The 26,695-nt window shown below is 43.4% G+C and overlaps 2 protein-coding genes across 6 annotated transcripts in view; both read right to left on the bottom strand.

The window, feature by feature from the left end:
• The window catches only part of TGS1 (trimethylguanosine synthase 1), a 37,165-nt gene extending 32,324 nt beyond the window's left edge, over positions 1-4,841 (bottom strand). For 4 of the 5 annotated variants that reach the window (XM_006126135.5, XM_075920681.2, XM_075920683.2 and 1 more), the window contains exons 1-3: positions 4,580-4,808; positions 2,102-2,166; positions 428-606 (exon numbers count right to left, since the gene is read on the bottom strand). In XM_006126135.5, coding sequence (XP_006126197.3) covers positions 428-606; positions 2,102-2,166; positions 4,580-4,680 — 345 coding nt within the window. In that variant the 5' untranslated portion in view covers positions 4,681-4,808. The other variant, XM_089776255.1, reaches the window with a different exon arrangement.
• A 5,737-nt stretch (positions 4,842-10,578) lies between these two features.
• Positions 10,579-26,321, bottom strand: LOC102446056 (DGAT1/2-independent enzyme synthesizing storage lipids-like). The gene is made up of 7 exons (XM_075920684.2): positions 25,900-26,321; positions 22,963-23,291; positions 22,021-22,185; positions 17,079-17,272; positions 15,492-15,552; positions 14,973-15,112; positions 10,579-10,700 (listed from the first exon to the last, which is right to left on the bottom strand). The coding sequence occupies exons 2-7, from the start codon at positions 23,132-23,134 to the stop codon at positions 10,596-10,598; spliced, it is 837 nt and encodes a 278-aa protein (XP_075776799.2). The 5' UTR covers positions 23,135-23,291; positions 25,900-26,321; the 3' UTR covers positions 10,579-10,595.
• Between the last annotated feature and the right edge of the window lie 374 nt (positions 26,322-26,695).

Below are 26,695 nucleotides of genomic sequence, written 5' to 3' on the forward strand. Positions count from 1 at the left end.
GAAAGCAAACTCTAATCTGTCACTGATGCCACTTCCTTCACAGCTCTTATACCATATTTTATTCTAACATAGGCTTCATAAAGCACCTCTTTTATGAGTGTTCTATATATAAAAAGTAGTGTGTATTGATTTCCCATTCAATTTCTTTGTACTATTATTAATATAAAACTTGTGAGCTATTTAGGTTTGAAATAAATTACCTTTGTCGTCATTAGTGTCCCATATATTGTGTACCACTGTTTTTAATATTGTGTTTTGATTAGTTTATTCATAATCTGGTTCATTCAAGAAATTAATCAGTTTCTAATCCAATAACTTGCTCTGCCTGAACCAACTGCTTCACATGTGTGCAGAAAACCACAACACACAGTGTTCAACTTACTTGCATAGCTCAGACACAGAAAAAGCACAATAAACTGGAATTTACCACAAATTCCTTGTGAGCTGACAGTCCTCCAAACTGAAGTGGTAACCCCATACTCCTCATGAGTTCAGCCTCTGAGTCCAGTTCATACTCTTCCAGGCCCAAAGAATGATTGTTGTTTGAATTTTGTGTCACGTTGCAGTGATGATTCTCTTCCTTCTCTTCCTCTGTTTGCTCCTCTCCTATTAACAGGTTATAGTTAGTTACAATTTCATAATTTGGTTTCAATTCTACCCTGCTCTGCTCTGAATCTTTCTGAGGCAGAATCAGTGGATCTGCACCTCAAGCTACTTTCCCCAGTTACATTCTATGGTAATGCTTGATAGCTGCTTAGTAGACACGGCCTTCTCCATCTCTCACTAGCCGATTACTGCAGCAAAACCAATTATCACCATTTTACCTGAAAAGACTACATTTCTGCAAGGTGCATAGGTTTTTGTTGATTTTTTAAAAAATACATCAGCTGAGAAAGGCAGACAAGAATTCTTGAATTTCTGAATAATGTAAATATTTCAATTAATTATAACAGGGCCTCAATATTTATCTAAATTCCCAGGAAAAAGCATGAATGGAGCAGGGACGCTGACCTGTGGTGCAAGTCACTACAGCCTAGGGATGGGAGAGATGAGTCAATTATCTGATATACATGAGCCCTAGGGAAGAAGGTTATTTCAAAGGCTCTGGTGCTGCAGGGAGCGCTGGCCAGAAGGGTTCCCCGCTGGTCCCATGGGCTTCCTTTTGAAATGTACAAGATCCCCACTGGGATCCTTGCGGGGCTTCCACTTTTCAATTGTGGCCGGTAAGGCTCTTGCTACAGTTCAAAGGCAATGGTGCCCTTATAGACTAATGAAATAGTCGATGGAAATCCCATCCACTATTCGATTAGTTAATTAATCTAAATTTAACATCCGTACTACAGCCACAATTTTTTGCTTGCAAAATAGAGAGAGAGTTTGAAAATCAAGTCCCAGCTGTTCAAATACTTATAAAACACATAACGCATGATAGTATCTGACCAAAAATTTAAAAAGCAATGGAAAGAGGACTGGAAGTAAATGCTTCACAGACCTTCTTTTGGCATAGACCTATGCATCATTAAACCATGGGAAATGGTCAGTAACTTTACAAGTTGATTAATAATAGATCACACAATTTTACAAAACATGGCATCCAAGAATGTCACTAAATCAGCTCAAAAGGATTCAGCTAGCTATCAATTCACCATTAAAAAGACTGACAATTACAAATACGTTTAAAGGTACAAAAATGATTGCCAACATAGGCACTGCATACTAGTGAAGCTTGCTAAATGCAGACCATATGTAATTCCATAGAGAACACTGATTTAGGCATTTAAAAGATATAAAATCACAATGCTAAGAATGTTAATCAGAGCAGAACAGTTGTCAGAATATAATGTACACTTCAAGAATAATTGTTATCTTTACACAGATGAGATCCTTTAAACAAAAGCATTGAGAAATGGATGAGAAACTAATGTATGATTATAGGTTAGCAACTATACAGCACTACCACATCCTGAATAACTAATGTAATCTCAGGTGTACAAAATTCACATATTGTCACACACTATATATTTATGACATAATTAGTAATTAATTTAGGCACCTGAACTAAAATCAACCCTGACAACTTAAATCACCAGGCATACTTTACCTGTACTGTCATAATCTTCTTTGCCATAAAACCCTTTTAGTCCTAATTTATATAATTTTCGATCCCTATAAAACAAATGAAAAAAAACCCAACATTAAAACACATCATCGTCATCATGAGAGGCTTAAAAAGAAACAAAAAAACCCAACATAACTACCACGAAAAGGCAACACCATTGACCAGTCACAGAACAAATTTGAAAGAACAAGACTGATTGGAAATGCAGCTGCTGAGAAATAAGGGCTTCCCCCACTAGCTATGCAGAGGGAAAATCTAATGCTCCAATCCTACAACGAACTGTTCACAGGATGCCCTTTGCCAGATCAAGGATCATTCATGACAGCGTCAGGTCCCACACGTTCAGATTTCTCTAGAGAAAGTGCTGAGTGGGTAGGCCTTGTCACCCCGATGCTGCTCCTAGCACAATGCCAAGCTCATAATAGCGTCATCCTGTCTTGCTCACACTGTACAGTAGATTAGGAAAGACGGTTAACTGAGCAGTCACTTGAAAAACAAATACACATAAAAGCACAATCAAATATTGTCAGATATTCCAGCACAAATGCCCCAATGTAGACAGCAGACTACCCTTTTGATTGCATCATGGTGACTGTTAGCAAGTCTATGTAAATAACTAGATAATTCACTTTAGAGGCAGCAGTGTGTGGGAGGTGAAAGTGGGGGGGAGGAGCCAGAGGAGGCTGCTCTGCAACAGTCCCATGCACATGGGCTGCTGGATCCTGCACAAGCTGGGACCGAGCAAGCCTGGCTCAGGTTCCAGGGGCTACCCCTACAATGGCTCTGCAGTTTAAATGTAGTAGGAGCTGGGCTGCCTGCATGCCTGGCTCTTACTACATTTAAACTGCAGAGCCACAGTGGGGGTAGCTCCTTCCCTTATCAACTAATCATGTAGTCAATACAAACTACACAATTACCCAGTTAACTGCCTCTTAACATCCTTAGACCACATATCACAAATTAAGACTGGAGAACAAAATGAAGATGAAGTGCTGACCCAATATTCATCAGATAAAGGGAAAGAAAGAGATACCAATGAATGTAATCATAAGGACAAATTGTACATGAAGCTGTTGAAGGTGACACTCAAGATTTAAAAAAAGCAAGATATTGCAGAGCTGACCAGCTGCCTATGTGATATACTGACATTAAATAAATAGTGGTTAAAGCCCACACCTTGAATGTCCTGCTGCAGGTCAGAACCCCCACCCACTTCTTAATGCCCTTCCCAGACTCCGCACCTGCACACCAACCCCCTGCCCTAGCCTTGATCCTATTTCCACATTTCAAACTCTTTAGCCCTGGCCTGAAGCCCCCTTCTACACCTCAAATCCCTCATCCCTATCCCCATCATAGAGCTCAGACCTCAACTGCAGTCCTCATTCCCTTCTGCACCCCAATCCCTTGTCCCCTCAACTTCTCATATTTGGCCCCACCCTGAGCCGAACCCCTCACCCATGGCTATAACCCTCAATTTATATTTTTCTGTTGATCAGTGGCCGGATAGAAAGTTTTTCCACCCTTGAACTACATTTACAGTTAAATCGATGCAACCACTGTTAGTGAAGACATGCACTGCCAACACAAGGGGCATAGTGTGGACATGCAAAAACAATGTGCAGGTTGGATCTCCCTGGTCCAGCACTCTCGTGATCTGAGTGGTCCTGAAAGAGAGATTTTGCTGGACCAGGGAAGATCATTTCTGCCTACCCTGCCACCGGCCCTCCTGCCTGGCTTTGTTCCTGGCCTGTCCTCCTGTTGGGCTCCCCACATGAGACCATCCCTGCTGCTCTGGCAAAGCAGCCCTCAATCCTCTACTGGGGCTATCAGCTTCACCATGGCAAACCACTGCCCAACCTACACCCCCTGTGCTCTTGGCCCCACCAGCCCTTCCACAGCAGTCTGGCTCCTGAGACTCCTGCCAGCAGCCGGGGTTTCCAACCCTACCAGGGCAGCACCAGCCCCACTGACAGGGCTCCTAGCCACCCCACTGCCCTGCCGGAGCCTGCTAGCATCCAGCCACCCTGTCACCGGCTCAGCCAGATTCCCATGGCAGGGCTCCCAGCCGCTTGCCTGCAGCCAGGCTGACTGGGTTCCCGGCTCCTGCCACTGACCCTCCACCAGGTCTCTCTGGCTCAACCTGTCATTCCTACGCGGCTGTCCATGGCCGGGGCGGTGACGGGATGCCCGAGTGTTAAGGGACCGTCCCGACAGCCGGGGCTTTTCTCACGGGGCGCCACTGCCCCCCACTCCCTGCCCTGACTTTTCACACTTGCTCTTTGCAGCTCAGCTGAGCCCCGCACACGTGCCCGTGGCCAGCGCGCCCAGCGGGCAGCACCTGAAAAGAGCGGATCGGGATTTGACCGCTACGGGCCGCTCGTTCCCGGAGGGGTCCAGGGCCCCGCCCGGCTTCGGAGCACGCGGCGGCGCCCCCTGGCGGCCGGGCCCACCCCTACTCACTCCACGAAGGCCCGCGAGCAGAGGCACAGGATGCCGCGGGATCCCTCGCCCGCCTGCAGCAGCAGCTCGGCCACCAGGCGGCTGCGCGGCTCGCACGGCATCCCGCACGCGCCGCGAAGCAAGTCGGGCAGCCGCGGGGGGGTCCCTCAGCGGGAGCGCAAGGCACGAGGGGCAGCTCTGCGCGCGCGACGGCCGCGCGTTCCTTCCGCCGGAAGTGGCCCCGGCGGGCTCGGGGTGTCTCACCCAAAGGGGTCCGGGCGGAGACGCAGGAGTTTGCAGCTCGCGCTGGAGGGCGCGTCCGGCTGTGGCCTGCGCTCGGGCGCCCTGGGAAATCCCTGGCTGAGCGTTCGCTTCCCGCGCGAAGTGACGCGCGGAGCGTCCTGCTGGCCCCCGGGGCAGCGTCCCTGTCCCGCTCCCGCCTCTCCGAGATGGTCTCGGCAGACTTGTTGTATTTGTTGCTATTCCCTGCACGCGGTACACGTGGCTTCCCGCCTCCCTTCCGCAGTGACGCCTCTGCGAGGCAACGCGCTGCTCTGGGCCTGGAGTCGCCTCCAGTGCTCTTGGAGTGGGCAGGGCAGAGGTGACTTACCTCTGTGGCCCTTTTGTACACGGTGCATTTCAAACCCATTGCTTCTGTGCCTGTTGCTGTGCGATACCCGTTTCTCCCTGATTTCTGCCTCTATTGTAGCTCCTTTGTCTTGTCTCTTTATGTTGACGGTGTTCTGCCCCTTCCCCCATCCCGTCTTTTTCTCTGCTATTTATTTGGAAATGGGTCCCCTTAACTCCATTCATCTGAAGCAATGAGTTGTGCCCACTAAAGCTCATGATACCATCTACATGTTTTGTTAGTTTCTAAGCTGCTACAAGACTATCAGTTGCTTTTTAAGTTTTTTTACAGTTATAGATTAACCCAGCTACCCCATCTGAAACCCTTCCTAAACAGTTTGGCTGTGTCTAGACTTGCAAGTTTTTCCGCAAAAGCATTTGCGTTTGCGAAAAAACTTGCCAGCTGTCTACACTGGCAGCTTGAATTTCCGCAAGAACACTGACTTCCTACTGTCTGAAATCAGTGCTTTTTGCGGAAAAACTATGCTGCTCCTGTTTGGGCAAAAGTCCTTTTGCACAAAGCTTTTGTGCAAAAGGGCCAATGTAGACAGCTCAGATTTGCACAAAAAAGCCCCGATTGCGAAAATGGCAATCAGGGCTTTTTTGCGCAAAAGCGCGTCTAGATTGGCCACAGATGCTTTTGCACAAAAGTGATCTTGCGGAAAAGCGTCTGTGCCAATCTAGATGCTCTTTTTTGCAAATGCTTTTAACAGAAAAACGTTTCCGTTAAAAGCATTTGTGGAAAATCATGCCAGTCTAGACGTAGCCTTTGAGTTAAATGGTGCACAACTCTTTCCCAGATTCAGTGGGTTGGATGAGGACATGCTCCCACTTCACTCTGCTGAACTTGTCTCATCTTTTGCGTCCCTGGCACTGACTTACACTGACTTGCAACACTACAGTCATCTGAAGAAGTAGCTGTGCTCACAATGGCTGTGTCTAGACTGGCCAGTTTTTCTAGAAAATCAGCCACTTTTCTGGAAAAACTTGTCAGCTGTCTACACTGGCCGCTTGAATTTCCGCAAAAGCACTGACTTCCTACTGTAAGAAATCAGTGCTTTTTGTGGAAATACTATGCTGCTCCCGTTCGGGCAAAAGTCCCCTTTGCGCAAAACTTTTGCGCAAAAGGGCAAGTGTAGACAGCTGAGATTTGTTTTCTGCAAAAAAGCCCCGATCGCGAAAATGGCGATCGGTACTTTTTTGCGGAAAAGCACATCTAGATTGGCCACGGACGCTTTTCCGCAAACAGTGCTTTTGCGGAAAAGCATCCGTGCCAATCTAGACGCTCTTTTCCGAAAATTCTTTTAACGGAAAACTTTTCCGTTAAAAGCATTTCCGGAAAATCATGCCAGTCTAGACGTAGCCAATATGTTTTGTTAGCCTTTAAAGTGCTACTAGACTATTTGTTGTTTTAAGTTTTTACTTACTGCAATGACAATCCCAAGGTGACAGCAGCACTAGTCTGCTCATACTAGGCCAGCACTCAGAGGAAAGCATACTATACTCTTTGGCTATGGCTATGCTCAAAGCTTCTTGTATGAGAAATATGCAAATGAGGCTAAATGTGGACTAGCTCAGAGCCTCATTTGTATACCTAATGAACTGCCATTTTTGCTGAAGCGGCGCTTGTGCCAGAAGTTGTCTGCGCTGCCCCTTCTTGCACAAGAAAAACCCTCTTGCACTATGCTGCTATGCTGATTATTTTCAGGAATAACCTCATTGCGCAAGAGGGTTTTTCTTGCGCAAGAAGGGGCAGTGTAGACAGCTCCTGGCGCAAGAGCCTCTTCTGCAAAAATGGCAGCTTATTAGGTATGGAAATGAGGCTCGAGGATATTCCACGCTTAGCCTCATTTGCATATTTCTCGCGCAAGAAGCCGCAAGTGTAGACATAGCCTTTCAGTAGACAGGCAGCAGCATATGCATCTGGGAGCCCCAGGTAAACAGATGCATCTTAATGTCATCTCTTACTAATTTAGGTGGTGTGTAGTTGTCAGTTTCCTAGCAGTCATGGCAGACACTAAGTCCCCCAAGCCCCACCTACTGCCCCACCCCCACTGAGCAGAGGAGGAGGAGCAGCACACCAATGTGTCTACTCTAGCGCGCTTTTGCGCAAAAACTTGCTGCCTGTCTGCACTGGCCGCGTGTTCTTGTGAAAGTATACTGACGTTCTAATGTATGATATCAGGGCTTCTTGCGCCAGAACTCTGATGCTCCCACTCAGGAATAAGTCCTTTTGCACAACTGTTCTTGTGCAAGAGGCCAGTGTAGACAGGCAACATGAATTTCTTGTGCAAGAAAGCCCTATGGTTAAAATGGCCATCAGAGCTTTCTTGAGTAAGAGAGCGTCTACACTGGAAAGGATGCTCTTGCGCAAAAGCACATGCCAGTGTAGATGCTCTATTGCGCAACTACTTTAACGCAAGAACTCTTGTGCTACAGAGTTTTTGCACAAGATCACGCCAGTGTAGACGTAGCCCAAGTGTGTCCCATCCCTCCCTCCACCACCAGGAAGGGAAGAGTGTGCTTGTTCCAGCATTCTCGGAGCAGCGGGAAGGGAAGAGGCAGTGTAGCCCAATGCTCCCCAGCCCTGGGAGTAGCGGGGAGGGAGGAGGCCACCTTGCTCTAGTCTCACTGGTCCCGGAACAGTGGGAAGGGAGGCGGCCTGAGCTGGGCTAAGCCTCCTGCTCCTGGGAGCAGCAGGAAAAGAGACAACTGTGGCCCGAGCTGACCCAAGTCTCCCCCTCCCCAGGAGCAGCGGGAAGGGAGGCAACAGCTGGGCCTGAGCTGCCCAGAGCACAGAGAGGGCAAGCACTAGGGCAACACTCTGCCCCAAGAATGCCTACAGCAGGCGTTCTGGGGGCAGAGTGTGGGGCCATGCCGGCGGTTTGGGAAGCCAGAGCCTTCTCCCATCTAAGCCACCAGTTGTCCATGCATGAAGCCTAACTCAAGATTCAACACTAATAAGGTAGAAACTCAGGCTAAATAGATCATAAAATACATCACTTTCAACTGTCTTGAGATAGTATGGTCAGCCATCCGCAGGCTATTTTTTTCATAATTGTTCTGCCCCTGTAAAGTATCTGCTATCTCCTTGCTTCTCCCTCATTGCTCACAATTGGGTAGAAACAGACTTATTGTAGCTGATGAAATGAAACCACTAAGGAATAGAATGTGTTACTGAGCTGAGTAGGAGGAAAGAAAAATTAGGGAAGTTAACTCCCATTCTCACATGAGCTAGCCCTGCTTTGACATCTCTAAAGCCTTGTCTTTACTGGGTAGTGGGGGAGGGGCACATACTATATACAGTAAACTTCCGATAATCTGGCACCTTTGGGACCCAGGAGGTGCCAGATTATTGGATATGCCAGAGTACCGGAAGGGGGGCTATGAGGGACCTGGGGGGAGGGAGCGGTGGGGAACTGCGCAGCGTGGGCAGCACTCCAGCTGCTCTGACCCCAGCTTCCCCAAGTCTGCTGCTGCTGAAATTGACCAGTAGCAGACTTGAAGAAGCTGGGGCCAGAGCAGCTCCAATTGTCTGGCTGGCCAGAGCACTTCTGGGTTCCAGTTGGTGCCGGACTATCGGGAGTGCCGGACCACTGGATGCCGAACAACTGGAGTTTTACTGTATATGAGAAAGTTTGTGTGTGTGTGTCTGTTCAAGACCTCTTCCTAAAGGGCAAGAGCTAGGACAACCAAATTTGGTATACGGCTTCTTGTTATAACTTAAAGCAAAGTAAGGGTTTCGTTGAGCCAAGAAAATGTGATGTGCCTAGAATGGGATTGCTTTTGATAAAACCATACAGAAAAGAGAGAGAATCACCAGGCAGGTGAAATTGGCTACTGGGGGCACCCTCCCATCTCCTGTCCAGGACTGCCTCAACACCAAGCCTCCTACCCCCCAGGCACCCTTTAAGTAAGGTGGCGGGGGGAGACGGATCATTGCTGGCTATTTCTCTTTGTCAAGGAGTGAGGGGAAAGTACAACATTTGCTGCATTCCTCACTGTTGCTGGGAAATGCAATGGACAGACAAACCTGGATTTGTCCCAGCCAGGGCACATGTAACCCTCACACTATATATCTGATATTCTGAAAAAGTTCTCCAGCAAAATCATAATTGCTATTTTATTAGCTTTCTAAGGTAAAAAAAACAACAACTCTTCAAGACATCCAAACTGGTTTTGGTAAAATTAACTCTTTCAAATTGTATATAAGGCAAAGAAGCAAAAAGGAACAAATACACAATTATTTCAAAATGTTTTCAGATAATCTTTCTTTTTTTAGGAACAGTTTGATGTTCTGTAGTATATTTAAATTTTGTAATGAACAAGAATTAGATTCTCTGTGCACAAAAGCAGGATATAAATGATTTGCACATTTAAGTTTGATAACAAACTGGAAAGAAACACTGTAAACTATTTTCTTTGTCTTAAATGCATGACAAATGGAACATCGAGCCAGTAATCTTCCTTCTTTCCCACCCCAAACTCCTTCACTCATGGGTAGATACACAGGAATGCAGATCTGAGCTATAAGAAGACAGTCTTCTTTGTGGTGGATAACTTTTAAAAATTAATATTAAAATTAAAAGTCTGGTTTTAATAACTATTTTGACAGGTCAGTGTAAGGGTAGTTGTCATTCCTTCATGTTTAGGTGAAATCTCCATAGACCAAGGAGATAATTGTATATTTTTTGTCTAATGTATTTTCTGTCATTATATAGGTACCCGGCTTCCTTTGATTGGAAACACACACAGAGTATGTAGTTAAGATTCTTGCCATTTCTGCATAAACATATTGTTTTTCATTGCTTAAATTCTAACCATTCACATTTAGTCAAAGACAAATACATTACAAACTAGAAATTCACAGTAAGGAAAATTTTCTTCAACATAAATTACAACATCACAATAAAAGGCATTACAACGGTAATAATGGAATAATATGACAAAAGAGTTCCAGCCAACCAAGTACTGTTTCAAACTATCTTGCTAAAGTTTAGCCTGCTTAGCACATTTATTTAGCATGTGGCATACAAATTATTCTGGAACAAAGGATGGCCTTTATTCCAAAATAGAGCATACACAAGTGGAGCTAATCGAAAAAGGCTCCGAGTAGACAAGCCTTTAGGAAAGGGGGGAAACAAACTATAGTGGGAAGTGATCTACTTTCCATGGGGAAATCAGCATCAAAAGAGCCTTTTTTTAGCCTGTTTCTGCTGACAGGAAATTTACTGTTTGTGACCAGAGCACATGAGGTGAGTCATAGCAATAATTACTGAAGAATTAAGGATAATGTTTCTTAAAAGAAATCACAAATTACAGTAACACATGCAATTTTAAAGATCTTTTACACCCAATGTTGTAAATGTTTCAATATATTTAAACATTCTAAGCAATATATTTAAACATTCTAATAATCTTTCTGATGTTTATCAAATCGTTCCAATAGAGCTCTTAGTATATTTCCTGGTCTTTTTTGGTGCCTGTCTCTTAGAGATTGGATTGCAGTCTTTGCCTGTTAAGGAAAAGAAAGGAAGAAACAGAGAATTTTACCTGGATAGGAACACTGCAGCTCATAGAATCGCTATAATGCTAATGATAACACCCCCCCCCCCCAGATCCTTTTAAACGCATGATAAGAAAGTATGGTGACCATATTTCCCTATGCTCAATAAGGGACACCAATCTGGGGAGGCTGCCGGTGTATAGGCAAAAAGTGAAACCTCTCCGTTTTTGTGACCGTCACAATTTCAGGGATACTGAGTTTGCTCAGTTCGGGTGCGCATGCTCAGTGCACCCAAAGTCACAAATTCTGAGAAGTTAGTGTTTCGGTCGCTGCACCGGCACTCAAGGCTTCAGCCCCACAGTAGAAAGAAAGGGGAGGAGGGTGCTGCCCGGGAATCAGTCTGAGCCCCGCAATGGCTAGGGCTCGCCTAGGAACCATATTTCCCTATGGGAAAGGGGTTTCAGCCCTGGGGGGTGGCATGCCAGTGGTTGGGGCTTCAGCCCTGTGTTCCTGAAAGGCTGGCAGACTTCCCTTCTTCTTTAGGGTGTACAGAGAGGGAAGCTACTACCTTGTTTCCTCCTCGGCTCCCTGCCTGACTCCACACACCACATGCTGGTGCCTGCTTTACCACCAGCCACAAATAGGAGGCTGCTGCTGCCGCCGCTGCCGCTGCCCTGACTGGGGGAATTAAAGCACCAGCAGGGGGCATGCAACCACAGGACATTTTGCCCCCTTAAAAAAAAAGTCGGGACGCCTGGGAGGCAGTTTAAATACAGGGCAGTCCCAGTAAAAACGGGGCGGATAGTCACCTTATGAGAAAGTATTTCATATTTAGCTGCTAAAAGCTGCCTTTATATTTGACTATGACTTTAATCCTGCCATGGGGAGTGTTCTCAGGAAGCTCACTACAGTGTTTGTCCCTGTATGCTGTTGTGGCCCAGTGTTAGCTAGGCATAAACTGTTCATCAGGCAATACAAGCAATAAACTGTTCATCAGGCAATAATCTAGGGAAAGAATGGAGGAAGAAATTAAGTAAAGGGAGTCTGTGCAAGTCTAGAGAGGGAGGAAGACTATGCCTGTACTGAATTTATTGACTACCTGAAGGGAAGATACAATAATATATATTGTATATATATATCAGATTATTTGTGGTAGGGAAGTAAAAACTGTTAGAGCCATCTGTAATAGTGGGAGTAGTAAATATCTGTACTATGGTAGTGCGGAAAGACCCCAAACACTATTGTATAAACAGAAAAAATATAACCCTTGCCCTGACATTATTTAAAGAGACAAACACATGAAGAACAGGGGATGGAGATGCATAAAGCCAAATGAGTAACATGAAGAATTTGCTCATCTTTGCTCACAGTTACATGCACTGTTAGAGATGATAGCATGTATTAAATTATCATGATTAACTGATAAGCCTGGTCTTCTTGGTTAATTCTAACAACTATATTCACCCCCCTTGCTGCTTCTATATCAGAGGCAGCATCACTGTATGGGGGAAGGCAGGTAGAAGCCAGTGCTTGGGGAAAGCCAGCTTAAAAACCAGCTCCCCCAAGAGCACTAGCTCCCATGGAGGCACCTGACCTCTCACCTCCCGTGCTTCTGCCTCTGATAGAGAGGCAGCAGCATTGGGGTAGGGGAGGGCAGGCAGGAAGCAGCTTTCAAGCTGTCTCTCCGTGAGCACCAGCTCCCGCCTACCCCCATGTGTAAACATGTAACCGCTAACATTTCTAGCAGTTAAACATTTATACAAATACATGATAGTTAACATCCCTATGCACCATAGGCTTTTTTTTTTTTTTTAAATCTGGCTTTTTAGGAAGGGTGTGGGAAAAGGATAGGAGAGGAGTAATAATCTCAGTTTATTCTCTAACTAGCTATGATTAGCAAACTGGCTTTTGTAAGCATTATGGCAATGATGAGATTTAAGGTGAGATTAGAAGATGGATGAAGTAGTGAGTAATAAGATTTTATCAGGGAGTTTTTCTCCATGCAGAAGAGGTAGCTTGGGAGGAAAAACAGATATTTAAGGGAGAAACTAAAGAGTAGATGGCAAAGGTTGGAAATGCTGGGATTCAGTAAGTCCATAAATTAATGATTGAAAATGTTTATTGTTCTCAGAGATGCAACTGTATATTTTTGAAGGCAAAAAGAAACTATGGGTTGTGGTTCATAGCTACACATTTTGAAGATCTCTGTTGTGTATTCATGAAGTTTAGACAAAAGAGATAAATAGCAGATGTGCCATATAGGCTGAGTTATGAAACTCGTTCCTATTTCTTCCCTCTGTAGTTCTACTCCCAGACTGATGCTTCTATCCTTTTATAAAGCTCAGGTGATTAGCAGAACATCAACTGGCATCAGGGCCATCTTTAGAATTTATGGGGTCCTACGCAACCCCCTCTTCCACGTGTCCCCCCACATAACTTGTTCCCACACCAGTGCAGGGCTTCTGCGCTCTTCCCATACCCTCTCCAGGGCACATTACCTGGAAGAGTCTAGCAGGGAGGGGGTTAAACGCCTGGCTGCTGCAGAGGCTGCCACCCCACTCTGCAGCTCACTGGGAGTCAGAGCCACTCCAAACTCCAGAGAGCCCAGCTCAGGCGACGTGCAGCAGGAGGAACCGACAGTGGTGGCATCAAGGTAACTGCTCCAGCCCCAATGTTTGCATGTCACATCGCCATAATTTGGGGTACTACTGGAACACCAGGTAGGAGCAGGTTGGCCGCTCTTACTTGCTATCTGGGAGAGCCCCAAATTTTTGGGTGCATTAGGCAGATTCATATTCTGTTATGCATAGGGATGGCCTTGGGTGGTATCCCAATCTCTACCCTTTATTATTTATTATTTCACAGATGGGGATTACTCTATCTCCTCTTACAGAAGCCTGTTACCAGTTGACAGTATTCAAGTTGCCTGAAATTGACTGTCTTTGCATTACAGTTCTCACTCCAGTGTATGATATAAAATAGATTTTCTAAGCCCTTTAACTCTGAGCATGGGCAGTCAGTGACAGCAGGGCCCCACCCCGACCTGACCCTTCTACTGAGGCCCTGCCCTCCATGGGAGCCAAGCTGCCTCCTCGCCCCCTCCACCAAGGGAAGGTGGGTTAGTGCACCACCGCCAGATCCCCCCAGCATGGAGAGGGCGGGTGTGCAGCCCCAGGCTTCCTGGCTCCGGAGCATGGGGAGGGAGGAGGGCATGTGTGTCCCTAGCCTTTCCGGCCCTGGAGCACGAGGAGGGCAGGTACTGGGGGGCATAAACACTCCGCTCCCAGAACACCTACAGTAGGTGTTCTGGGGGCAGAGTGTGGGCGGGGCCAAACTGGTGGTTTAGGAAGGCAGTGCCTTTCCCTGCCTACCATACCAGTTGCCCATGACTCTTAAATCACAATTATGTGAATCACCTCCCTTCTCTTTTGCAACCAGATAACATTCCTGTGACAAGCTATTTGCTTCCATGGAAAAGAAATTGGGAAAGCTTTTAATGAAATCTTTAATTCTTTCAATATAATTTAGCAGGTAACAAGTCCAACCAGTACCTGTGACTAGCAAGCTCTCTATAAATATCTAGCAAGTACTCCATGTATCCTTGGTTGGAAACAGCTGGTGTAAATTACTAAGGGAGTGTGGAAGGGTGGAGGGTTATGAGATTAAAAGCAGATCTTATTGAAACTCAGAATTTCTACAGGAAATTGTGACATTTAAAAATTGACTTTTGTCCCAATTGAAAAGAAGAAAATAGATGTTTCAAAATTTCCTGCAAAACAAAAATTTCCAGATTTTTTTCAGAAATATCAGTACAACTATTGGCATATAAAAATGTTTTATACATACCAAAACATATAGAAATGAATTGATTTGATAATTTTGTGTGTATTTTTTAATGAAATCAATATATTCCTGCAAAAGTTTTTGACTTAAGTGAATCAGCAGCACCTATCACAAAACTGTTCCATCATTTGTTTTTGCCATCTCTAATTAAAACAATGTACACATCTATGAAGAATTAAGATAATTTAAAATAATGAGGTCAGGAGCCAATGGCAACCATAGATTATCAATTATAGCCACTGATGTCTGTTAGCGGGCAACAGTTCATTGTGTGACAGAGAATGATGGATGTCTATAGAGCAGATTATGGGATGGACAATTATAAAACATTATACAAAAATATAAAAAACCCTGACATTTTATTTTTGCCTTTTATTCTTGAAAAGCAACAATTTTTAGAATACTGGAGAGATTTGATTATTGAGAAAATCAAATTACCTTTTCAGCTAGTTCTGCAGCAGTTATATTTGGATCATATGGTATGGGATCTCCAATATATGTGCGAAATTTGACTGGGAACCCTCCATATAGAGGAACTACTGGCAATCGAGAATATTCATAAAGCCATCTAAATGACCCTGTGAGTTTTAAAAAAATTGTTAATAGTGAGCAAAAGTTTGGAAGCTAACTGAGACCCTGAATCCAAAATGGTGCTTGGATTGCTTGTTTTGCAAAGCGTCAAGAACATTTTACCAAGGCCATGACAAAATAGGCAAGATAGTTTACAGGGCATACATAGAATCTTGGGTGGTGGTGAGGAAACAAATCCTCTACTTATCCTTGCTTTTCCTCATGCATGTTTGGTATGCACCCTAATTAATAAAATAAAAACACAATTATCAGAGTTAAAACAGAAGTCTGACAAGTATATTTACAAGTATATGTCTGACATAAAGTAAATACTGCACATATTTAAAAATTTTAAACTTGAGGGGATATATATGGATTATATCTTACATATTTTTCCGAGTGTCCTATATCCTTCCCGAAGATTCTGTGTGAACATAGGGACGATGGGCTAAGAAAAGAAAAAAAAGAGGGGGTGAAGATTTGGACAACATTTTTGTCTAATATTTTTTAAACCCTTAATCATCTCTGAACTAGAGAGGCTTTCCATTTATGTCACATGATGATCATAGTAAATGTTACCATCTCACTAAATTGAAATTAAACTGGTATTTTTTATTAGTAAATGAAAGAAGTTGTGTGTTTGCTTAGAAAAACTACAGCTAGTTATTTCCCATGGGTCTGATCTTAACTTAAGTGGGGAAGATTCTCAATAGGAATCTTTCCATTGATTTCAAGGGTGTTGATTGGGATCCCAAAGTACACAAACACTAAAACAGCATTGGTTATCAGCATAACATTCCATAGCAGAAAAAACAGATTCCATAAGTAGTGTGAAACCATTCCAAAGAGATGGCTTTAGAGACATACTCCTGGTGGGTTTTGGTTTTTGAGACTTTGCCTAAAATGCCAAGACTAGCGAATTAAAAAAAATATCCAGATATGTTACTGGCTGCAAAATCTTGCACGTAGGCAAACCGAATGAAGCAAAAGTCCTAACAGAAACCTGCTCAAACTGCAATTTTAGAGAGCTGATACATGTGGCATGCTAGGGGGGGAAAACAAAAAAAGCTTTCCATCATATCCACTACTGCATTCACTCATAGTGCATACTTTGTACGCAAATTATCATTCTTTTAAAAGAATTAAACTTATGGATATAGACTATATGACTGAAGACTTGTCTTCATTTACCCCAAGATCAACACTCCAGAGATCGATCTCCTGACCCTTGATTTCGTGGGTTTAGTAAAGACCATCCATGAAGCTGACCATTCCTAGCACCCCTGTTAACCCTGACACTCCATGGGGTTGTGAAGAGTAAGGGGAGTTGATGAGAGAGTTCCTCCTATCGACCTCCCACAGTGGTGATGCCACAGAGATTTGAGTTAAGGTACGTCGACTCCAGTTATGCTATTCTCATAGCTGGCATTGCATATCTTAGATCGCTTTCTCTAGTAGCGTAGACCAGGTGTGAGTGCTGGCTGTAGTTTCCTGGTCGCTGAAGTTGCTTCAGCACAGAGAAGGCTGCAGGTTTGACTATGCCAATCAACATGTTCCTAGTACAGATTAATGACCCTTGGGGGTAACTGCTGGGCTAATGAGACATTTGACTTAGTATCTGGGTGGATATATATTTGAAAGGAACAAGCAATCATGAAAAACATAGAGGATAAATGAGGTTTTATGACATGCTTCTCCTGCTGACTACCTGTCTTATGTCCAATAGTGTTTAGAAAGCAAGATTAAAGACTCATGTGGTGGAAAAGAAACATTCTCTGTGTTTTTGAGTGAGACCACAAAAACAGACTAGTCAGTACTGATCACAATAGCTGAACAAGCACTCTCTGACAATGATGGCAAGTGAAATACATTATCTTACAAAGCATTCTTATAAATAAGTATTTTATTAGTCTTTGGATCCCCTGTTCAAGATAGAAAATATGTCTATATATACAAGCAGGAGGTGGTACTTACTACTTTTGCATCTATAGCCACCTGAGCAAAGCCTTTGCGATTACCCCACAAGAGGTTGTAGTTTTCATCACTAAAGAATGCTTCTCGAACACCACCGGGTGAGACACCTAGTAAGTGGCCATTTTTCAGAATTTGAACACATTCTTCTCTTCCACCATGCATCACGCCAAAAAGATCTAAAAGCAGCTTAATGCCTGTAAAAAATGTGTTGTGTTTACATTATGCTGGAACACTAGATCACCTTACATTAAGAGTTGCTTACCTAAAAAAAAAAAAAGAAACAGTGGCCAAACATCATGTGAAGCAGATAGGCCTGCAGGTGAAAACTGAACACCAAGTCATGATTTGTAAGAGTAACAGACATATTTTTCTAATTGTCTAACCTTTCATCCAGATTTGTGTGTTAGAGAATTGTGTTATAGCTGAATAGCTGATAGTCACTGAGATCCAAAAAGTAAAGAGAGAAATTAAATACTTGTATGTATTTCCTAACTTTTGACTGCTTGATTTTGCAAGCTTAATATTCTTTTAACATAGCTTTTTAATTATATCAATAGTCCTTGAGATTGACAGTACCCTGTTACTTTGGAGGTGATAGCTAAAAAAGGTCTGCCACCTTCCCAAATTACTCACTAAAGCAAATAAGGAATTATTGTATTTGGAAGTAATTAATCTGATCATTATATGAATCATGTTAGTATCAACTGATCAATTTTTATGTGATTTGTTTATATTTTATTTTATGATTAGTTACTTAGTTAATAAAATATATACAATTAGAAAGTAGAGTAAACTGGATGTTTCTTATCCAGTCCAGACATCAGTGCCTGAGATGACCAGAAATGCAGGGTAGTAACAGAGGCAAATCAAATAAACTACCTATTGGTAATCCATATAATCTGTCCCATTAATCCTCATATTCAACAAATTTTGTTTAATTGGCCACACTTTAAATATTGATCAAACAAGTCACTTTGTTGTAGTCAAAAGCAACAAGTCTAGTATAATAAAATCCTACAATAGTGTTGGCACTGACACGTTCAGCCACCATTGTATGGAAAGGTATTTGCACTTTCAAACTACAGCAAATTCTGCCTGCAACCTGGGAACAAAGCCATTAGTTCTTATGGAAATTCAACTACAGGTTGGATTTCCCTAATCTGGCACCCTCAGGAGTCAGGACCTGAGCGGTCCTGAACAAGGGAGTTTGCCGGACCAAAGGAGGTCAGGCTTTGGGCTGGCCTCAGGCTCCCCTCTTGGCCATCAGGCTGGTCAGTTGGCCTGGCCTTCTGGTAGGGCTCCAATCTGGGTCACCTGCCCTGTTCTGGCCAGTGGGGTTCCCTACCCCCAGTTGCTGACCCCACACCTGCTGCTGGCCCACTGGCTAGGCTCTCTGTCCCCAGGCCACTTGCTTTGAGGGCTGTCTGCTACCAGACTCGCTGAGCTCTCAGCCACTGGCAATCCAGGTGGGGCTCTTTGGTACAGCAACATCCAGACCAGAGAGACCCGGACCAGAGAGGTTCAACTGGTAGTTCAATGGAATGTTGCAGAACATCTCAACATGTGCTACAGTGATCACATCAAACCTATCTATGCTGGCTTCCCACAGAATATCAAGTCCTGATGAAGGTCTCAGTTCTTATCTTCAGGGTTCTCAATGCTCTTAAGACTGTGGTCAACAATGTCACTCCTCAGCACAATGAAATGTTCTACTTCAAAGGCAAAGCTCGTCTATGCAAACCAGGTTTTCTTGAGGGCTAGTCTGAGATCTTCTACCTTGTTTTCTCTAGTATAAACAACAATAGCAATGTGTACATTTAAAAAAAAAGAAACAACAAAAACTCTTACTGCAAAAGAATACTACATTGTACCCAAAATTCTCCCTGAGAAGAGCATGAGAGAATAAACACGTGACAAACTACAAGAGATGTTAATCACATCACTTAATGCACTACTAGAAGGCACACGGTGAGATCAGTATAAGAACCTATGTGGTATAGAACAGCAGAAATGACCCATGCCTCCTGATAGTGTGTGGAGGGCACAACCCCAAACAGTCACACCCTCTGAGGCTGCGCACCAAGCTAGAAAGCAGCCCTCCCTAGGAAATCAGCAGTCCCTCCCAGCAATATCCATATGTTCCTCCATCTCTGCTTCTCCCTGCCTGGAGCAACTCTCAGTTCACTGATTCAGCTGTCTCCAGCTGACATATGACTGCCCATACACTCCCAGATGCTTCACTTCTGTAGCACAATATACTATGGTATGATGAGCAAGGTTACTGCCAAGACAGGTCTTTGTCCTACAATGAATAAAACAGTGAAGATGGATGGAATACTACCAGAGGAATTTGGTGGTGAGCAGCCCTGACCAGTGCAAGTTGACTCTTTTAGAACATCAGTTGAAAGATACAGTAAAAAAAACTTGAACTATACCTATTCCAGAAAAAGTGCTGATGTACATAAAAATTGCCAGGTAAATCCATACGTACTGTATTATTGGTGGTTTCCAAAAATGTAGATGAGGGGTGAATTAATGCACAGCTACAAAATGGGAAATAACTGGCTAGATGGTGAACTCCTGAATAGAATCTGGGGTTTATAGTGAATCACAAATTGAATATAAGTCAACAATATGATGCAGTTTCAAAAAAGGTTAATATTCTATATTAACAGTAGTTTCATATGTAAGACACAGGAGGTAAATGGCCCACACCTCCTGGAACTGGTGAGCCCTCAGCTGGATAAATGGCTTCAATTTTGGATGCAACATTTTAGGAAGTATATGGTTACATTAGAATGAGTTCAGAGAGCAACAAAAAGGATAAAGGGCTTAGAAAATCTGACCTAATAGGAAAGGTTAAAAAGACTGGGCATACTTAGTCTTGAGAAAAGAATACTGAAAGGGGACCTGACAATAGTCTTCAAATATGTTAACGACTGTTATAAATAGGACAATAATCAACAGTTCTGTATGTCCCCTCAAGCTAAGACAAGAAATAATGAAATATCTGCATCAAAAGAGATTTAAGTTAAATATTAGGAAAAACTTTTTAACTACAGGGTGATTAAGTTTTGGAATAGGTTGCCAAGGGAGGATGTGGAATCCCCAATTACTGGAGGTTTTAAAGAACAGGTTGGATGCATATCTGTTACATGTGTTCTAAGCTAACTTGGTCTTCCTTTAGCACAGGGAGATGGATTGATGATCTCTCAAGATCCCTTACTGCCCTGCAGTTCTACGATTCTATGAAGACCTGGCCTCAGTTATCCACGCCTTTGTCACCTCCTTTTTGGTTAATGGCTATGCAATATACCTGGATGCTTGAAATCTTCAGCATTTAGGAAACTGTATCTATTCCAGAATGCCACAGTGCATCTCTTCAGCAACATAGGCTACCAAGAATATATTAAATACGTCCTCTACTTTCTATATTGACTTCCAATAGAATCAAATTCAACATCTCAGTCCTGATCTTCAAAGCACTCCATGACCTCAGCCAAAGATATGTGAAAAACCATCTGAAGTTCTAGAATGAAGACTGTGGCTGCTGACTGCTCTCCTTTCACATTCTGGAACTCTCAACGATAAGGCTACATCTAGACTGGCAAGATTTAGAGCAAATACTCTAAACGCAAGAGTTTCTGCGTTAGAGTATTTGCCCAAGAGAGCGTCTATACTGGCATGTGCCTTTGTGCAAAAGATTTGCTTTTGCGCAAAAGCATCCGTGCCAGTGTAGACGCTCTCTTGCGCAAGAAAGCTCCAATGGCCATTTAGCCATCAGGCTTTCTTGCGCAAGAAATTGATGTTACCTGTCTACACTGGCCTTTTGCGCAAGAACACTTGCGCAAAAGGACTTATCCCTGAACGGAAGCGTCAGAGTATTTGTGCAAGAAGCACTGATTTCATACATTAGAACGTCAGTGTTCTTGCGCAAATACTCGCGGCCAGTGTAGACAGGTGGCAAGATTTTGCGCACAAGCGGCCGCTTTTGCTCTATATCTTGCCAATGTAGACGTAGCCTAAGAGTAAAACTTGTTCATATAGGAAATAGCTTTCTCTGGGAAGAAGTCTGAGACTTTCTAATGAATTCCCCCAAGAACTAAGGACTATCATAAACCTCATCACTTCAGGTGTGAAGTGCATTTCTTTGACTTTGCCCTTTCTAATATAAACACATAGTAACATGTGCGTGTGTATATATATATAATCCTCTATGGTCACCCAGTTCCAACGGCAGCACAGAAGTAAGAGTGGCAATACCATGACTCCCTGCTACAATAATCAGATTTGACAGAAGAGATCAGATTTCATGGACCTTGATGCATTTTTCATAGTCATGAATTTGATAGAGCTTTATTTACATATTAGTCAATAATACAACTTGTTCAATAATATGTTCTTTTCACTTACAACGGCCTTAATTATACCAAAATATTAAGTGGGATACTGAACAGAAGAAAGGACATTGCCTTTGCTTTAAGTTAATGCAACCTGCAATTTTTGGAAATCTGTAAACCTTTAGATATTATGAACTTCGGGATATCTCAGATTTTCTTAAACACTCACAGTTATACTTTTTGTAGCACACACTGGAAAGCAATCTGAATGCCTGTTCTAATGTATGTATCACTAGAATTAATGTATGTATTTCACCAAAAGCGACGAGGAGTCCTGTGGCACCTTATAGACTAACTGAAGTGTAGGAGCATAAGCTTTCGTGGGCAAAGACCCACTTCGTCAGATGCACGTCTTTGCCCACGAAAGCTTATGCTCCTACACTTCAGTTAGTCTATAAGGTGCCACAGGACTCCTCGTCGCTTTTGCAGATTCAGACTAACACGGCTACCCCTCTGGTATTTCACCAAGTACTCTTGAATTTTAAATATTTCCAACTCCCCTCCCTTTGCCCCACCATCCCAGTACAATGAAAATGCTTTACCTGGTATTTTAAAGGTGAAGTGATCAGCTACTGAATGGCAGAGTCTGCCCTTCTGGTTACATAATCTAGCTATAAAGTACAAGTAGTCTAGAGGAGTGGCTCCATGGTAATAAACAATCAGCGCTGGTCCTTCTGGGATTTTTTCCACACCATGAAGCTCATAACCTTCAAGTAAACAAAATCCAATTAGTTTTATACCAGTCAAGCTGTGATTTAAGATAAGTTCCCTACTCAATACAAGCAGTCACCTTTCTTTGGGCCCAAAGAATGTGTGCCACCTATTATATACTTTGTACATGGCAGACTGGTATTCTACTCCCTATATGAAATATCACCAAAAAATCCATATCTGCACCTAGTAGGCATACAGCTGCAAAGCTAGTTATCACTAGTTCACCCAAGAATTGGTGTTCTTTGTGATATTAAGTTAATGCAATGGTGTATAATCTGTAAAAGTCATCCTTAAAACACAATACTGCAAGGATATTATATTAGCTATAGGACAGTTAAATGTTACTCAATTTTGTAATATTTTGTTTCTCAAAGAAAGAGTTTTCAATTCAAATATAGCAGTAGACATTCATAATACTGAAAGACTAATGACAAGAGAGCCCCGAGGTCCACGTCAACAGCATCAGTTTGGAACACAAATTTCTGAATGAATGAATGAATGAATTGAATTGAATTGAATTGAATTGAATTGAATTGAATTGAATTGAATGAATGGCAGGGAATTGATGCAGGATTTTTTTTACCGTAAAAAAGACTTTGTCACACACAATCATCCAGAGAATTTGCTCTGGAATAGTTAAAGGAGCAAACAGCATGATAAAGTGGGGTATGAAGTAACTAGATAATATTTGGGGAACCAGGCTTTTCTTTAGTGCTTTCACTTTATTTAAGAGGTATTGGGTTAATGTTTAAAGAAAAAATCTTGCTTACCATGCCATAACTTTCCATATAAATCCCAGAGGCATACCACCATTTGCTTTCCATTGTCCCATAATTTACTAGAATAATCCCCATTTAGGTAATTTTTCTTCTTATAAACATTAAGGAGAAGACTAGAAAAGTAGAGAACACCAAACAGAATTATATGAAATGCAAACAGCATTATAAATGGAATTAACAGCAAAAAGAAGTAGATACGTAATCCAGATAATTTTAGGGTACTCCAGACCGGTCAATTCTTCCAATATGTAATTCAGATAGGTCATATAGTTTACAAGTTTCTGCTCTGAAATATTGGATTTACTTCTGCTTAGCATCTCCTGTTAAAAAGAGAACGAAAAAAACCTAAGTCTAAAACCCTTCATAGTCAAAGCAACATTCTTAGCTTTTCCACTAGGAAAAAATTACCTTATCTTTTATTCTCACTACTAGTACAGCAGTTCCACGCATTTTTATTTCATTTAAATGAATGTTCTTAACATTAACTGACTCTCCTAAATAAACTAGGGCTTTGATATATGGTTCATACTATGGTTATATATATAAATATGTGTTATTTTTTTATTGATATTGTGATAGTGTTCAGAGACACCAGATAGTTTCCCAATATACTGGGCACTGTAAGAAAGCACACATTAAGATACTGTCTCCGTCCTGGGCAGCTTCCAGCCCAAGGCTCTGATTCCACAAATGTATTCTTGACTTCAATAGGAATACTCATATGCTTAAAGTTAAACATAAAGGGGGGACATGATAGCGGTTTTCAAATATCTAAAAGGGTGTCACAAGGAGGAAGGAGAAAATTTGTTCCTCTTGGTTTCTAAGGACAGGACAAGGAGTAATGGGCTTAAAGTGCAGCAGGGGAGGTTTAGATTGGACATTAGGAAAAAATTCCTAACTGTCAGGGTGGTCAAATATTGGAATAAATTGCCAAGGGAGGTGGTGGAATCTCCCTCTCTGGAGATATTTAAGAACAGGTTAGATAGACATCTGTCAGGGATGGTGTAGACGGAGCTTGGTCCTGCCTTGAGGGCGGGGGGCTGGACTCGATGACCTCTCGAGGTCCCTTCCAGTCCTATTATTCTATGATTCTATATGCATAAGAGATGTCAGGATTACAGCCTAAGACTACAAGTGATATGCAAAAGATGGAGGAAAAGATACAAAGTCCATTTCTATATACATTATACACGTAGATTTTGTAAAATACCAACCATACTTTTTTCCCCTCAACCTATCCTTAATTAGTTGGTAATTTCTTGGAGCTTTCACAGAAGATATGGGTCTTAAAGATGGTTTTGAAAGACAAGGTAATGAATAGTATTAAAATTCAGTTTGGGGATGGAGTTACAGATATGGGAAGTGTGGGAAATAGTTGTGAAAGAAACAAATAAAAGAATGGACAATGCTAGAATCACTAGGGCTGTGTCTACACTGGCCGCTTGAATTTCCGCAAGAACACTGACGATCTCATGTAAGAAATCAGTGCTTCTTGCGGAAATACTATGCTGCTCCCATTTGGGCAAAAGTTCTTTTGTGCAAAAGCTTTTGCGAGAAAATGGCGATTGGGGCTTTTTTGCGCAAAAGCGCGTCTAGATTGGCACGGACGCTTTTCCGCAAAAAGTGCTTTTGCGCAAAAGCGTTTGTGCTAATCTAGACGCTCTTTTCCACAAATGCTTTTAACGGAAAGCATTATTTTGACATAATTGCTGTGTAAATGTATCCTTGAATGGGGTTGGGGATTGGACCAGGCTGGGTGAATCATGTCTTGAGTATTAGGGTTGTCTGAGTGGCAAGTGTTGCGGCAGTTATGTGGGTGAGGATTGTTGGGGTGGTATTTCGGTAGCTGGGTTCAGATTTGTGTGGTGATGGGTTCTGGGACAGCTTGGCAGGGCATCTCTAGTTTTGGCTGGGATGGGTGGGTGTGTCATAGCATTTGAGTGAGAGTTTTGGCGGTGGGCAGAGGATATTTGGTGGTTTGTTTGGTGGTATATGGGAAGGTTGAGACAGATAAATTGGGAGTGGGTGGTAGTAAGGATGGAGTTGTCTTCTGGAGCAGTTGGGTGGGGATAAGGGGTATCTAGTGGGGAACCTGAATGGTGGGCAGGGGTGTCAAGTGGTGAATAGGAGCATCAAGGCATTAGGTAGGGGGAGAGGTGTTAGACAGAAGTGCCAGGACTTTGGGTGGGACTTTGAGGTAGCTGATGGGATCAGTTGAGTGGAGTCTTAGGGCAGTTAGGTCTCACAAAAGTTGGATAAGGATGTCAGGGCAGTGGGGTGTTGGGGCAATTGGGTGGAGGTGCCGGGACAGATGGGAAGCATCAGGGCAGTTGTGAGGCTGTCAGACCATATGGGAGGTGTCAGGGCAGTTGGCTGGAAGTGCTGGAGCAGTTGGGGTCAGGGCAGTTGGTGGGAGGTACTGGGGCAGTTGGGGGGTATGAGAGCAGTTGTGTGTCAGGACAACTAGGTGGAAGTTCCAGGGCAATTGGTGGGGGGAGGGTCAGGGCAGTTGAATGGAAATGCTGAGGCAGTTGAGGAGGGTCAGGGCAGTTTGGGGGGTTAGGACAGTTGGGTGGAGAGGCCGAGGCAGTTGGAAGAATCAGGGCAGTTAGGCAGAAGTGCTGGGACATTTGCGGGGGGTCAGGGCTTTTGAGGGGGCCAGGGCAGTTGGGTGGAGATGCTGGGGCAGTTGGGGGGGTCAAGGCAGTTGGGTGGAAGTGCCGTTGAAGGGGCATCAGGCCAGATGGGGGGAGTCAAGGCAGTAGGGTAGGGGTGCGGTGGCAGATGGGAGATGCCGGGTCAGTCGAATGGAGGTGTGGGGCAGTTGGGTGGAGGTGCCAGGGCAGTTGGGTGACAGTTGGGTGGGGACCTGAGGCACTGGGCTGGGAGGAAGGTGCGGGGTGCTGGCGAGGCTGGTGCCCTCCTCACCGTTGCTGGCCATGGCTGGGTGGACTCCCCTTCCTGCTGGCTGCGGGGCTGGCTACAATCCAATAGAGAACCCAACATCAGCATGAGGTGAAACCAAGAGAGCACCTGGCTCCCAGCAGCTGCTGCACCATCCCCTGGTGAGTGGGATGACATACTGCAGAGAAAGCCCAGAGGAAGCGCTGTACCACTGCAAGACGAGTGCGACATCCCAGCTGGACTGCAGGGAGCTGTGACAGGGCTGATGAATGTACAAATGTTTTGTGAGATGAGTTGTGATCCCGGCTCATCAGCCCTCCTTGAAACCACTGTACCACTGTACAGTCTGAATGGACAGGTGTTGGTTATACTGAGTGTGGCAGTACTCGACTTTGGTTAGGTTGTGTAATTTTAAAAACAGGTTTATCTTTAACATTTATTTTCCTAGCCATTACTACATGTACTAGAAAGTAGATGAAACAGGACATATCCTTCTGTAAATATATCAGTGTTGAACAGTCCATTTTTTTAATAAAAAAAAGGATTTTTTTTTCTAAACTCAAGTTTGCAGTGATTCAGGTGTCCACAAGGAGATTAGGTTAGTATAACTACATTACTCAGTTGTAGGAAAAATCCCCAACTACTGTGTACATCCCCTCTAGAAATGTATCCTCTCTAGTGCTGTGGCCCCTGACTCCTTTGGGGCAGTAGGCTAGGAACAAAGGGTATGTCTAACAGCATAAAGAAAACCTGCAGCACCGAATCTCAAAGCCTAGGTCAACTGACTTGGAAAGATGACCAGTTTGTTTAAATAGTATAG

This window comes from Pelodiscus sinensis, chromosome 2 (assembly GCF_052426305.1).
Source record: "Pelodiscus sinensis isolate ZL-2025 chromosome 2, ASM5242630v1, whole genome shotgun sequence".
Classification (NCBI taxonomy): Eukaryota; Metazoa; Chordata; order Testudines; family Trionychidae; genus Pelodiscus; species Pelodiscus sinensis.

Excerpts from the sequence above, each read along its gene's own strand:
- LOC102446056 (XM_075920684.2), bottom strand. The coding sequence starts at position 23,134 with ATGCTGTTTGCATTTCATATAATTCTGTTTGGTGTTCTCTACTTTTCT. Across the intron at positions 17,273-22,020 it reads CTTCACCTTTAAAATACCAG|GCATTAAGCTGCTTTTAGAT; the intron begins GTAAAGCATTTT and ends CATTTTTTACAG. Across the intron at positions 15,553-17,078 it reads TGGCTATAGATGCAAAAGTA|CCCATCGTCCCTATGTTCAC; the intron begins GTAAGTACCACC and ends TTCTTTTCTTAG.